Source organism: Mesoplodon mirus, assembly GCF_964341445.2.
Source record: "Mesoplodon mirus genome assembly, chromosome: 6".
In the NCBI taxonomy this organism is placed as follows: domain Eukaryota; kingdom Metazoa; phylum Chordata; class Mammalia; order Artiodactyla; family Ziphiidae; genus Mesoplodon; species Mesoplodon mirus.
In genome coordinates, this window is record NC_138982.1 from 88,845,139 (window position 1) to 88,861,272 (window position 16,134).

A 16,134-nucleotide genomic window follows, 5' to 3' on the forward strand; every position below is an offset into this window, starting at 1 on the left:
CCAGTATAGCTACAAAATATCACAACCTATCTGTGTGAGGACAGATTCTTAAACAGAAGGATGGTTTGAGCTTTGTGATCACCATCTAGATGATGGAAAGACTCTTCAACAATACTAGGTAAGCAGAGCCTTTCCTTAACCATTTAATTTAATTTCAGTACAGCTAACTTTTCATTGTCATATGCTAAGGAGCAGAAATGAGACAGATAATCCAAAAATAGAGAAACTGAAAAACTATTTTTAGTTCTGAATTTTTTATGTAGTCAGAAATAGACAAAGACAGAAGGAAAATGTACATAAACAAATGCAGGAACACTTTCATACTTTTCAGCAGTTGCCCCAAATCAGGCTTTGCCTTGGAGAGGGGAAGTGCAGGGGGAGGGAAGTCGCTTCCAGCTTTTGCCCAAACTGAGCTTCATGGTTCTGGTGGCTTCCCCACCCCCAGTCATCAAGCCCACCAACCTAAAACAATCTACCAGCACAGAGGTTAACAAGTCTCTCTCCTTTCTCTTGCCCTAAGAAAACACTATGGATTATCGCTTACTGCGTCAAATAAACATCCCCTCTGGGTTTATGTTCAAGTCTGATACTTCTATTTGTTTAGGGTTTATAAGTTCATAGAGACTCTATTTGTGATGTGGCTACCATCTGAGAACACAACAGGCAGGTGTCATTTAGCTCAGAGCCGCATGGAAACAGGGGCACTGATGTTCCGGACAGTGGTCCCCATAAGGACAGTGAAAGGTCAGCCCAGGGAGCCACTGCAAAAATGTTCAACAAATACACAATTAAATACACTGTCTATATTTTACGTTGTATATGTAATTATGTCTATAGTTTATATTTTATATGGTAGCATACAATAAATAGTGGTCACCTATGAAATACATTAATTTATACTAAATATGTAAAATAGAATGATAGCTCCCAAATCAGCTAAAAGAAACAATGCTAAAGACTGGTCTTGAGAGCCAAGGAAACAATGTCATTAATTTCACACCAGGATTTGAACTCTGAGGTGTTACTGAACTTTCTTCCTATGGCTCCAGGCCTTGTCTCCAAAAAATGAGGGCCAGGCTTACAGGATGTGCTATTGACATCTGAATTGGAGCTTCCCCAACAGGGATATCTTTTAAGGTTTTGGTTTTCTCATTCCACAGTTTATATCTGACAGCAGCAACAGGTGTATGGAAAAGGAAACGAGATCCAAAAGGGCAAAGGCCATTTCCTTCTTCTGTCTTACGCTCTGGCTCGACGGGCAGCGTGATTACAAGCCCCTGGCATGAGCATTTGGACAGACCACCCCAGCTGTCCTGAAACTTGGCTGCACGTAGCTCTCAGGCAGGTGTTTGGCTCAATGTTTCTGTTCAGACCCAGCCAGGACTCACTGTTAGCAGGAGATCCAAGTACAATATTCCCGAAGAACACTGGGCGGTATTCTGGCACCTGTTATGAGCTGGATAAACAGTGGATAACAGTGCCTGCCTCTATTTCACAGGCTAGAGAGGGAAATAAATATCTAACAAGCCCAAAACAAATATAAATTATAAAATGTTATTTGTAAAAGGACTGAAAGAACAACAGAATGAATATAATCTGAGCTGGAAAGGGCTAGTAGGGTTTTACTGAAAAACTAACACTGAACTTAAGTGCTGAAAGACAGGCAACCAACAAGGCATGGAATATAGGAAAGAGAATTCCAGGCAGGGCATGCTGGTCTGCCAGGGACCTTGGCAGGGGTGGAGGGTGGGATGGATCTTTAAACAAACAGAAGGAAGGCCGCCATGAAAGTGGTGTGAAGAGGGGAGAAAGGTGATTAGAAAGGGTCAGGACAGGTAAGGAGTTTAGATTTATATAAAATGCAGGGGAACACAAACCAGAGTGATATGACCTAATTTAAATTTTAAAAGAAAAATCACTCTGGTTACTGTGAAGCAAACAGACTGAAGGGAAGTAAATGGAAATGGAACTCAAAAGGAAATTTTGATGATTTAGAAGAGAATGCTATGAGGGGAGATGCAGAGAAGTTAAAGTAATTGAAAAATAACTTTGTAATCAATTAGAAGTGGGGGTGATAGAGAAAGCAGTATCAAGATCTACTTCCAGGTTTCTGTGTGGACATATAGGTGGATAGAGATGCCATGTCTTGATGGGAAAACTAGAGGAAGAACAGGATCAGAGGCAGAGGAAGTGTATGGAAGGCCAGGGGAAGGATGAGATCAAGAGTTCGGTTACATCGTGTTCAGCTGGAAATACCTGAGAAATATCTCAGTGGAGATATCAGGTAGGCTACAGGATATGAGTCAGAAGTACAGAATAGGGTTGTGGGCTAAAGACATACATTTGGCAGTCACCAGCATGTACATGTTATTTGAAGCCATGGCTATAAAAGAATGTGAGAACATAAGAGAAGAGAGTTCTCAACAAGAGATGGCAGATGTTAACCAGAAATATTGTGGTGATCATTTCACAATGTATCCAAATATCGAATCGTGTTGTATGCCTGAAACTAATATAATATTATATGTCAATTACACCTCAATTTTTTTAAAAAAGTAAATGATTCAAAGCATATATCTTAATTCAGACCAACGAGAGCAAGCAGAACTTTTCTGTGGACTTCTGGGAAAGTCTGAGCTTGCTTCAAAAAAAAAGAAGAAGAAGGTTCAGATCAGAGACATTGTAACAACTGGCTGGATAGAGGCAGAGGAAGAAGGAACAGGAACTCGGATGGAAAAGTCAGAGAGATAAGTAAGAGAAAGAGAAGGAAAACCAGAGGAGTGTGGTACACGAAGGCAAAGGGGTGGGGGAGGGGAAGTGTCAAGGAAAAGAGTTGTCCCTTGTCTTGAATGCTGCTCAGGAGTCTGATCATAAGAGGGCTGAAAAGCACCCAGTGGGTGGGTTAGGCAGCACCAAGGCTTTTAGTGGTCTTAACAGGAGCAAATCTTATGGAGTAGTGGAACAAGAATGGGAGGAACGGTGAACTAAGCAGGAGAACACACAGTATACTGAGAAAACTGTTTGAAAAGCTTGGCTATGCTGAAGAGAAACTAGCTAAGGCAGGTGCTGGAAGGAATTTTATTTTTAAATAATAATAATTAAAAATAATAATAATACTGGCATACTGACAGTACAGGTCCAGTAAAGTGGGAGAGGCTGGGGGGAGTTCGGAACAGAAGGACTGTAGACCTCTAGATGTTGGGACGGTACCCTGGGCACATCCAAAGGGACTGGTATTTGAGGGGAAGAGAGCCTTCCTTAGTTGTGAAGATGAGATGCTCTAATTTCTCAGTGAAGTAGGTGGTGAGATCATCTCAGAGCCAGGGTAATGAAAGTGGACTAGAAGTTTGAACAGAGTGAAGGTATGAAATAGCCGTGCTATAAAATGGTAGAATAACTTTACTTGAGAAACAGAGAGATGTTGCCAAGCAGTAATGGGTCTCTATTTGAGTTCAGTTGTCAGGAATATGCAGTAACATCATCCAGCTCAGTCTGCTTTCACTTCCCTCATTCTCCTCTGGAATCCCTCACCCAAAGCCAGTTTTTGCCATTTTTCATATCATGTGATGACAGACAATAATCCCACCTTCCGAGACCAGCTAATCCCCTAACAGCTGCATGAGCTGATTCTATACTTCAAGCCCCCAGCGTCCTCTCTCCTATGCACAGCCTCTATCAAGCCACCAAAACAATAATAGGAAAGATGGAAGTAGCCTCCTCCTTGATTGTTTCCACTCATGTTCCTGGAGTTCTGACTCTACCTTACTTAGGTCTGGAGAATATAACACAACTGTCCCTGGGAAGTGAGATTTAGCATTGACTCAACTTGCTTCACTTTTGTGTAGAATCTGATGCTAATGACAGGTAGACAAATAGAAGTTATAGGTCATGTCATATGCGGGCTACACAAAGATAAACAACTACATGGATGGGGAAGGCAGACAGGTTCACAGGGAACCTGAAACCCCATTCCTATGTCCCGCAAGCTTTCCAGTAGGACATAAATAGTAAAATACTACTAAGCACCAAAACAAAAACATCTGATGTCTCCAATGAAAGTTTCTTGCTGTATCAGTGCGGAAACTTTGAAAACCATAATCCTCCTGTACAGCAGAACTAGACAATCAATCCTTCGATATGGTTTTCAGCTTTTAAAGAAAAATATAGCTACTACCCAAATGGATTCTTTACTATTTCAAAGTCTAGAGCTCGAAGGCACATACATAAAATTTAATATGAAAAAGATGTGCATTTTAATCTTGATAAGCAGGCAACCAAGATATTGATATGTAGCTTTTAATCTGACTTCAATTTCTGACAATATCTTTTTGAGCTCATTCTCTGGCACCAAGATCAAATGCCCTCCTTTATAGGTCGCAAACAAAGAGAAGCCTAAAAAGGAAGCCACACTGAGCAGAAATCCTTTCCACATATTACCACTGGAGTTTACTCAAACTGAATTTTTTTTCTTTTTCTCAGCTTAGTGGAGAACGTGATGAGCAAGAAAGGAATGTGTTCAAGCTCATTAGTTTTTCTTTCTCAAACTGGAATTTTGAATTTTAATTTAGGCTTAGTTCAGTTATAACTAACTCAGAATTTGAGAGGAGAGTAAGTGAAATATTTTCCGCAAAAAATAGACAAACAGAAAAACAAAAAACCCAACTACCACCTTGAATTCTAAAAACTGCAAGTAATTCTTCATACTCCCTAGGAGGTATCGGCTAACATTTAGGTTGTGGCCTGAAATGTGTAAGCATTTCAAAAATATTCTTTTCCAAAATACGTGTCAGCTGTGTTTCACAGCTTTCACTCAGCAGTGTGTGAGGATCCCCTGAAAACTGCAGTGCATTTTTCAAAGAGCAGTGCACTTGCATTGAAGCCAATGGCAAGGCGAGACAGATGAAATGCATGGTTCCCATTAATCTTTTTAATAAACAGAAAAATGAAAAGAAATGAGGCAACCATATTTGAATATGTTTAAGCCACCCTTACAGGGCACTGCCGGAAAGAAGTTCCAAAGTACTAAAATGATTCTTTAAAAACAAAGCAGAATCAGAAGAGCAGAAAGGCTGATTGGAAAAAAGCAATTCACTCAGCTCAAGCAGAATAAGCTGCCATGAATACTGGCTCAAAAACTAAACAGGCTCTACTATCTTAGCATCAGCTGCTCTGCACCTGACAGTTCTTAATTTGCAACTACTTACCTCATCTTAAGACTTTTTTCCAGTGCTGCTGTCTCCAGGAACATGACACACAAATCCCAAACCATGGCAATTCATACAACATTTAAATTCAATCAAATGGAAGCACCATTTTGCCCGTAAAATTTGTATCAAATATAATTTTCTTTTACCTTGGTCTTTTCACCAACAATGTTCTTTTCCAGTTCTGCTATTTTCCGATTTAGATGATCCAAAATCTCCTTCTCTTTCATAAGTTCAGTTGTTTCTGATTTTTGTTCTCCATCCAAGAGAGCACATTCCATGTCCAACTGAGGACACAAAACAAAGCTCAGAGGTGTTTCACCTTCAGGGAAATTTTCAGCTGCTCCCTTTAGAGGTGCATTTTTAACAGCTACAAATTGCAAAAAGTTTTACCATTATCAGTCAGATTATGGAGCCCAGAAAACACTCCAGAGAACCCACGTGAGACTCAGGATTCCTATATGAGAAAGTGGGGAGGCCAGAATATATTTGCTAACACTAGTTATCTTCTCATTTAATTTTTCTATGATAACCCCTTTTCTGCTTACTTCTCAAGGATATTTTGCCTATTCGCTTAGATTCAAGCTCAAGTGTGAACCATCTTGGGAGCAGCCCCGTCTCTTGTTTGTCCCTAGAGCATGGGAAATGAAAATTATACTCAGCCCAGCACGCAAGCGCTGCATTCCTAGCAATGCCAGCAGGAGGGGCTTCCCGGGGTCTATGCATAAGATAACAGGTGAGCAGTCCCCTTCCACACATGGGCTGATTGCATCATCCGTGAGTACAGACATGCAGATCCTTCTTAGGCAGAGTTAGCTGCTTCTTCTCATTCTATGGAGGTATTAAAAAATTGCCCCTTTCTTTAATTATGTAAATCCCCCCATAGTGCCAAGATGATACCCAACTTATACTTAACATGCTCAGAAAATGTTTGTTGGATTTGAACTTAAACGTCTAAATACATGGTACCTCAGCTGACAGATCTTGAAGCAGCTCAGGAAGCATACACTAGTTAAGACAAAGTCGGTTATATATAATGCACATTAAAAATGGCTTCATATGTTCATCTCATGGGATGAAAAAAAAACCCAGAAAGAAACATTAAAAAAGGCATTTCTACCCCACATATGTACCCATTTTACACAGCTACAAATTGCTCATGTTGACCTCTATGTATTCTGCCCCCAAATAGGCACTAATATATTTAAGCTAAAGGAAAGAAAGAAAAATGAGAGAGGGTAATAAGTGAACTTGTGGTTTATACCTCTCTGGAAGATTCCTCCATCTGGTCATTTATATCTTTGATTTTTTGTTCAAATTCCTCGAGGTTGTTCAGAATTGCTATCCGGGACTCTTCCATCGCAGTCAACTCCTGAATCCTTTGTTCTTCACTTATACCCTCTGGGGTCTGTGATTAATCAATACAGAATAGGGCCAGTCACACTTCAATTCCAGAATTCCTCAGTTAATAAACCAGTCACAAGTCTAGCGTTTCAGAGTCTGTGTCTTTTTGGATTCTGTAATAAAAGCATCCTTGTGATTGTTTATTTGGAACTCTGCATTTTCCCATAGACCCTCAGTACACAGGGGCTTAGTTTAGCTCCTACAAACCAACTTCAGTGTACAAATTCATGTCCTTTTAAAGCCGAAATAACTAAGAGGTTATACAGAGGAGGAAGTTGTGGTCCACAGAAATTGTCGGGACTTCTCTCAGGTTATAGACAAAGTTCAGCAGAGCAGAGAACTAGAATCTGGACTAGACTTTCAACAACCTCCTCAGGGATGTCTCTTGGGCACACTGCTACCTTCATCATAAGCTCCATACTCTCTCCCGTCTCCAAGTGAGTACATCTCCTACCACAGTCTCTAGAATCTCTGTTGGGTCCCACTGCTAGGGTTATCTACAAATGAGCAAGCACTCTTATTTATTTCCTTTCCAACACAAGGTGGAGAAGAGGGACATGGCATTTGGCCTCACCTCACTGAAATGTTCCCCAAAGTTAACAAGCAGGACAACACAGGCTTTATTACTTTAGTGACCCCCCAAATGATTTAAAGCTACACACTTAATATTAAGTTAATTCATGTTTCAGTTTTTGCATTAGCACACTACTTATCAGTCTTTATCCTATGTAATGATTAAAACACTAACTGGGCCAATGTACTTTTGTGACATGAAATAGGATACTGGCCATTATTCATAAAATTATTTCTGAGATCCTTAACAAGGAATGAGAAAGTCAGGAAAGAAATTAAGTGAGAGAGGGCATACTTATACCCCAAACAGAGTTATGACAAATGCCCAGGAAAGAAAGGAACATTTAGATGATACACACAGCCAAAATATGACTACCAATTATTTTAAGAAGAAAATACAGTGAATTGAAAACAGCTTCTTCTCTTAAGAATTTCAGGTTAGTTGTTTTGGATATCACCTCGTGGAGACCAGTCTTTCTGTAAGTGAAGGGGAACCCGTATTGGTATATTATTTATTTAATTTTATCTCTCTTTGAAAAAGAAGTAATTTCTTTATACCAGTAAGTCAATAATTATATAATTTCACAATTGGAAATTGGAAACAGCAGCCTAGTTAAGTAAATTATTGAACATTACTCACTAACCACTGAAAAGAATATTCAAATTAACTAAAGAAACCATTAACATTTTGTGTTCCTTACTAAGTTCTTTTAGTGTCTAACAATCCTAAAAATTACTGTAACACGATAGGCATATGTTGGGTTTTTTATTCTTTATTCTTTACCCTACTTCGCTGCTCCTGAAGATTAAACCATTGAGAAGTCAAGTATCTCAGGTTGACTAGAACGAAGGTATGCAGGCCTTCCAAGCCTTGACATTTAGCTTTTGTTTGTTTTTTTGTTTGTTTGTTTGTTGACATTTAGCTTTTAAATTGTCATCTTAATTCCAGTATCTTATGAACTAGTAAAACAACTGCTGACCTTTCTTCACATACAATGAATCTCATTGTCCTAATGCTTGGGTGCCTGTTTTAGGGCATGAGGAATGCCTACAACAGTGAATGGCATTCCTAAATCACTGACAAGTAATCCTAGCAGGAAAGCTTCAAGAAGGCCAGTATCCTGTCGGGTCAACATTTCATATTAGGTTTCAACTTCCAGCATGGTTTAAAAATACTTCTCTCATTGGTGGAAGCAAAGCATCAAAAGAAAACAAAAACTGAACAATCTGCAAAACTATAAAGATAGATAATAGTGGCAATGATAAGAATCTGTACAGCTCAAAGTTTCTAGAAAATTTATCACAATAGGTATGTTTAATAATAAACAACTTGAGAGTCTGTAGCAATAAATGTTATCTAGGTAATGACTGTTTTTTATTGTTAAGTTGTTTATAAAAAGCAAAATCTTCAAGAGGCATTCTAAACTCTGGTTTGTAATAGACTGGGATGAGGATACTGTAATATCATTTATATCCAAATAAAAAAACAATAGAGAGCCAAGGGTGTGGTAGCCACTGAATAGCTTTAGTTTATGGTGACAGAGAAAAGTGAAATTTTGATCTATCCGGGTCTTTTTTTTTAAATAGTAATGTATAGGGTGCTACTGAGAGTGACGTGTTTTAATGAAAGCACATATATGTGCACCCCCAAATATACTGTCTTTGAGGTAACTTGATACACACACACACAGAAAGGTGAGACAGTAGGGACAAGACAGTTTGCATCAACCTTTTTTCTTTTTCTTAGCAGATTTCTTCTTAGAAACCTCTTGCGACCAGAGAAGTTTACGAGTGTGAGGGCTTTCCACTGCAGACAGAATGATTACTCAAGAAGAGTGGAAAAGTTTTCATCACGAGGGAAAAAAACATTTTTTGGCAAATACATGAGGTGATGGATGTTAACTAAATTTATTGCAGGAATCATTTTGCAAAATATGTAAGTCAAGTCATTAGGTTGTACCCCTTAAATTTATACAGTGCTGTATGTCAATTATATCTCAGTAAAACTGCAAGGGAAAAAAAAAGAGAAAAGTGAGCTATTCTTGGCTTTCACCTCAGGTGGTGGTAGACAGGTTCATAAAAGCCAATTAAAATGAGTGTATTTCCAAGGTCATCTACATCTTTAAGTCTTAGGTAAAGCAAAGTCTAGAATGGTAAATCTCAGGCTTCCTAAATATCATTAACATCTTTGTTTCATTAAACCAGCTTAGAGTGTTTTTCACATTCCTCTCTTCTCCATTAATCCTACGAACACTGTACTTTGTTAAGTAACTAATCCAGTGTGCAGATTACTCAAAGAGGAAGAGCATCTAAAACAAATAGTCAGGACGTCTTTTTCTTTTTTAAGATTCTTCCATCTTCTGTCTCGAGGTAACATATGTCTGTCTTCAAAGAGTAATAAATGAAAAACCCATTGCCTCTTAGTTGCACTCTGTCTAAGCTGCCGTGTGGTACCCAGAGGTGCCCTTGATGTTCCCTGTGTCTAAAGGAGGCACAGTCTTCTATGGCATGCCACAGGGGAGCTGCTCCAAGCTTCAAAGGCCTCCTATTTCACAAAAGCATACTGGAGCAATGAAAAACATCTGTCATGATCCGCTCATTTACACCCAACAGCTTTCTTGTCAAAGCCCTCTTCAGGAGGAAACCTATTTCCCAAAAGTTAGTCCTTAGAGCACACAGCTCACCACTTCAGCAAAAGTCTGGCAGATCTCTGTGAAGGAAGAAAGGGAAAGAATTTAAGACAAAAAGGCAGTGCAGGAAGCCCAATAGCTGATGACAACAGCTCAGATGTTCAAATGATGGGTCACTTACTTTGCCTGAAACCAACAACTTTTGATTTCTACCCCAGATCCTAGTTTCTAACAGTTGCAACTTTCTGGCAAGAGGGGCAGATGTCCTGTCAGAATTACTCTCTCTTGAGAATAAGTAAGGTAAACCTAGTCATTAGAAGAAAGAAGAATTGAACAGTCCAGAGTCCTGATGAATACAATGGGAGAACTCCATAGGTAGATAAGGATTTCTGACTAGGAACATTCAGTCAGAAAGTCTTGTTGCAGCCAAACAAACAAAAATAAAAACAAAGACACAAATTTCCCTGAATAATACTCCCTGTGATAAACTAGCTGCAGAATTTAGTATGATAACATCTTTCTCTTAAAGAATCAGTATGTGGAGCTTCCCTGGTGGTGCGGTGGTTGAGAGTCTGCCTGCCGATGCAGGGGACACGGGCTCGTGCCCCAGTCCGGGAAGATCCCACATGCTGTGGAGCGGCTGGGCCCGTGAGCCATGGCCGCTGAGCGTGCGCGTCTGGAGCCTTGCTCCGCAACGGGAGAGGCCACAACAGTGAGAGGCCCGCGTACAGAAAGAAAAATAAAATAAAATAATCAGTATGTGTCCTCTTATAACAAAAATCTAATTAATGTACCTTTTTAAATTTTTGGCTCTTCGGGCATGACTGCCAAGAAATTTAATGGTCAGAGTTACTTAAATAAATTAATAAATCTAATTTATCTTTCAATAAATAAATTCTTGTGACTATGGTACCTGCTTTTTCTCTTATTTACTATTTTTGGTGTTCAGACTTTATTCTAATAAAATTGATGTCTTTTATTGTAAGGTCTCTTAAATCCTTTCTAGAAAACAGGTAGGGGAATAATTTTTTTTCATTTCATAGAAAAAAACTTTCTTAACCTGTGTGAAAAATATAGCACCAAAAGATCTTCCCTGAACTCCTTTTAAGAAATCCTCAAATTTGGAAGACGCTTTTAGATCAGCAAACAACTGGAAAACTAAGTAATGATTATGACTACATATAAATGGTCTATACATTGAAAAAAATCATTAATAAACCCAAGGGGAAGACAAATCATGATAAAAGACTAATTTCCTTACCACAAGTAGCTCCTACTACTGAGTAAAAACAAGACATAACATTTTTTAAAAATGGGTGAAGAGGAAGACAAGGGAGATCAAGGTGGCAGAGCAGGAGGACGCTGAGCTCACCTCCCTGATGAACACATCAAGAATACATCTAGTGGGAAGACATGGAGTTCGCATCTCCCCACAACTAGAGCACCTGCCGGTTGCTGGTGGAGGATCTCAACGCCCAAGGAGACAGGAGGAACACCTGAGCGACTGGGTAGGACATGGGGGGAGTGAGGGGGGAGGAGAAGTGGAGGCTGGACAGGACCGGTGCCCCTGAGGGGTGGCTGGGAGGGGGGACAGGTTCCCACTCCTGGAGGGTCCCTCAGGGGCTTGGAGGATCAGGGGGAACACACCCAGTGTTTCCCCAGCCCAGTCGGGCCCCAGGAAGCCTGCGGGGCTCTTGGGCCAGTTCCTCCACCTTCTGAGGCCCCCTCTAGGCTGCGTTGGTCCTAGTGGGGTAGGAGGGAAGTGGAGGGAGAAGAGGAGAAGCGGATGGGAGGGGGCCTCAGGGATCAGAGGACCAGGGGAGGCACAGAAGGCGTTTCCCCCACCCTCTCAGCCTCAGGAAGCCTGTTGGGCTCCCAGTCCTGGTCCTCTATTCTCCGAGGCCCCCTCCAGTCTTGTGGGCCCTAGGGCTGTGGGAGGGAGGGAGGAGGGGGAAAGAGGAGGAGAGGCAGTCGGGGAGGGGCCATCTGGGATCAGGAGGATCAGGGGAGGCACAGAGAGCATTTCCCCCACCATCTCAGCCTCAGGAAGCCTGTTGGGGTTCCAGGTCTGGTCCCCTGCCTTCTGGGGCCCCCTCCTGCCACGTGACTCCTAGGGGCATAGGAGGGAGAGGGAGAAGGAGAGGCCAATGGGGAGGGGCCCTCCAGGATTGGAGGATGAGGGGGGAATGTGCCTAGTGTTACCCCTGCCTACTCAGGCCCAGTAAGCCTGCTGTGGTCCTAGACCTGGCCTTACAACCTCCAAGGCCAGAGGCACTCCTGGGACCCTCCTGCTGAGCCTAAGCCCACCCCTCCCCAGGGCCTTTTCGGGCCCTGTGGGTCTTAAGCATATGTCCTGCCCACTGCCTAAACCTCGCCCCCCACAGCTAAGGCCTTTTCTGGCTTTTTTTTTTTCTCTTCTTTTTTACTATTGTGCTCTGTTTTACATTCCAGTTGTTGTTTCACCTATATTTATTTTTTCATTCTTTCTAACATATTTGTTACTTTTCTAAACTTATTTTACTTTTTATTCTTTGTTACTGTTCTCCTTTTTTTCTTTGTGCTTTTTTTTTTTCCTGCCCCACACAGTTTGCAGGATCTTGGTTCATGAGCTGGGGGTAGGGCCAGAGCTCCAGCAGTGGGAGCTCCGAGTACAAACCACTGGACTAACAGAGAGACTCAGACCCCAGGGAATATTCATCTGAATGAGGTCTCCCAGAAGTCCTCATCTTGGCACCAAGACCCAGTTCTGCCTAACAGCCTACAAACTCAGTGCTGGAAGCCTCAGGCCAAACAACCAGTAAGAAAGGAACACAATCCTATCCCTCAAAAAAAAAAAAAAAATGAGACGACAAAAAAAATATGTCACAGATGATGGAACAAGGTAAAAACCTACAAAACCAAATAAATGAAGAGAAAAGAGGCAACCTACCTGAAAAAGAATTCAGAGTAATGATAGTAAAGATGATCCAGAATCTCAGAAATAGAATGGAGGCACGGATTGAGAAAATATAAGAAATGTTTAACAAAGATCTAGAAGAAATAAAGAACAAACAAAGAGTGATGAACAACACCATAACTGAAATGAAAAATACACTAGAAGGAATCAATAACAGAATAACTGAGGCAGAAAAACGAATAAGTGAACTGGAAGACAAACTGCTGGAAATAACTGCTGAGGAGCAGAATAAAGAAAAAAAGAATGAAAAGAATTGAAGACAATCTCAGAGACCTCTGGGACAACATTTAATGCACCAACATTCAAATTATAGGGTCCCAGAAGAAGAAGAGAAAAAGAAAGGGTCTGAGAAAATATTTGAAGAGATTATAGTGGAAAACTTCCCTAACATGGGAAAGGAAATAGTCAACCAACTCCAGGAAGCACAGAGAGTCCCATACAGGATAAACCCTAGGAGAAAAATATCAAGACACATATTAATCAAACAAAAAAAATTAAATTCAAAGAAAAAATATTAAAAACATCAAGGGAAAAGCAAAAAATAACAAAGGAATCCTCATAAGGTTGTCAGCTGATTTTTCAGCAGAAACTCTGCAGGCCAGAAGGAAGTGGCAGGATATACTTTAAGTGATGAAAGAGAAAAACCTACATCCCAGATGACTCTACCCAGCAAAGATCTCATTCAGATTCGATGGAGAAATCAAAAGCTTTTCAGACAAGCAAAAGCTAAGAGAATTCAGCACCACAAAACCAGCTTTATACCAAATGCTAAAGGAACTTCTCTAGGCAGGAAACACAAGAGAAGAAAAAGACCCACAGAAACAAACCCAAAACAATTAAGAAAATGGTAATAGGAACATACTATCGATAATAACCTTGAATGTAAATGGATTAAATGCTCCAAACAAAAGACACAGACTGGATGAATGGATACAAAAACAAGACCCATATATATGCTGTCTACAAGAGACCCACTTCAAACCTAGGGACACTTACAGACTGAAAGTGAGGGGATGGAAAAAGATATTCCATGCAAATGGAAATCATAAGAAAGCTGGAGTAGCAATTCTCATATCAGACAAAATAGACTTTAAAATAAAGACTATTACAAGAGACAAAGAAGGACACTACTTAATGATCAAGGGATCACTACAAGAAGAAGACATAACAATTATATATATTTATGTATCCAACATAGGAGCACCTCAATACATAAGGCAAATACTAACAGCCGTAAAAGGGGAAATTGACAGTAACACAATAATAGTAGGGGACTTTAATACCTCACTTACACCAATAGACAGAACATCAAAACAGAAAATGAAAGGAAACACAAGCTTTAAAGACACAATAGACCAGATAGATTTAATCGATATTTATAAGACACTCCATCTGCAAACAACAGAATACACTTTCTTCTCAAGTGCACACAGAACATACTCAAGGATAGATCATATCTTGCGTCACAACTCAAGCCTTGGAAAATTTAAGAAAATTGAAATCATATCAAGCATCTTTTCTGACCACAGTGCTATGAGATTGGAAATCAATTACAGGAAAAAAACTGTAAAAAACACAAATACATGGAGGCTAACAGTGCTCTACTAAATAACCAAGAGATCGCTGAAGAAATCAAAGAAGACATTAAAAAATACATAGAAACAAATGACAACAAAAACATGATGACCCAAAACCTATGTGACGCAGCAAAAGCAGTTCTAAGAGGGACGTTTATAGCCATTGAATCTCACCTTAAGAAGCAAGAAAAATCTCAAATAAACAATCTAACCTTACACCTAAAGCAACTAGAGAAAGAAGAAGAAACCCCAAAGTCAGTAGAAGGCAAGAAATCATAAAGATCAAAGCAGAAATAAATGAAATAGAAACAAAGAAAACAATAGCAAAGATCAATAAAACTAAAAGTTGGTTCTTTGAGAAGATAAACAAAATTGATAAACCTTTAGTCAGACACATCATGAAATAAAGGGAGAGGACTCAAATCAATAAAATTAGAAATGAAAAGGGAGAAATCACAACTGACACTGTAGAAATACAAAGGATCACAAGAGACTACTACAAACAACTCTATGCCAATAAAATGGACAACCACAAAGAAAAGGACAAACTCTTGGAAAGGTACAATTTTCCAAGACTGAACCTGGAAGAATTAGAAAATATAAACAGACCTATCACAAGTAATGAAATTGCAACCATAACTAAAAATCTCCCAACAAACAAAAGTCCAGGACCAGATAGCTTCACAGGCAATTTCCATCACACATTTAGAGAAGAGCTAACACCTATCCTTCTCAAACTCTTCCAAAAAATTGCTGAGGGAGGAACACTCCCAAATTCGTTCTATGAGGCCACCATCACTCTTATACCAAAACCAGACAAAGGTATCACAAAAAAGGAAAATTTCAGACCAATATCACTGATGAACACAGATACAAAAATCCTGAACAAAATACTACCAAACAGAATCCAACAACACATTGAAAGAATCATACACCATGATCAAGTGGGATTTATCCCAGGAATGCAAGGATTCTTCAATATACGCAAATCAATCAGTGTGAAACACCATATTAACAAATTAAGGAATAAAAACCATATGGTCATCTCAATAGATTCAGAAAAAGCTTTTGACAAAATTCAACACCAATTTATGATAAAAATTCTCCAGAAAATGGGCATAGAGGGAACCTACCTCAACATAATAAAAGTCATATATGACACACCCAAAGCAAACATCATTCTCAATGGTTAAAAACTGAAAGCATTTCCATTAAGATCAGGAACAAGACAAGGATGGTCACTCTCACCACTTTTATTCAACATAGTTTTGGAAGTCTTAGCCATGGCAATCAGAGAAGAAAAAGAACTAAAAGGAATACAAACTGGAAAAGAAGTAAAACTGTCACTGTTTGCAGATGACATGATATTATACGTAGAAAATCCTAAAGATGCCACTAGAAAACTACTAGAACTAATCTATGAATTTGGTAAAGTTGCAGGATACAAAATTAATGTACAGAAATCTCTGGCATTCCTATACACTAACAAAAAAAAAACCAGAAAGACAAATTAAGGAAACAATCTTATTTACCATCTCAACAAAAAGCATAAAATACCTAGGAATAAACCTGCCTAAGGAGGCAAAAGACTTGTACTCAGAAAACTATAAAACACTGATGAAAGAAATCAAAGATGATATAAACAGATGGAGATATATACCATGTTCTTGGATTGGAAGAATCAACATTGTGAAAATGACTATACTACTCAAAGCAATCTACATATTCAATGAAATCCCAATCAAAACACCAATGGCATTCTTCACAGAATTAGAACAAAAAGTGTTACA

The 16,134-nt window shown here is 39.5% G+C and overlaps 1 protein-coding gene across 19 annotated transcripts in view; it reads right to left on the bottom strand.

Annotated features, from left to right (window-relative positions):
• The window catches only part of PHLDB2 (pleckstrin homology like domain family B member 2), a 130,596-nt gene that overhangs the window by 46,516 nt on the left and 67,946 nt on the right, over window positions 1–16,134 (bottom strand). For all 19 annotated transcript variants that reach the window (XM_082626156.1, XM_082626158.1, XM_082626160.1 and 16 more), the window contains 2 exons: window positions 6,469–6,612; window positions 5,354–5,491 (listed from right to left, as the gene is read on the bottom strand). In XM_082626156.1, the coding sequence (XP_082482282.1) occupies window positions 5,354–5,491; window positions 6,469–6,612 (282 nt within the window). The remainder of the gene's footprint in view (window positions 1–5,353; window positions 5,492–6,468; window positions 6,613–16,134) is intronic.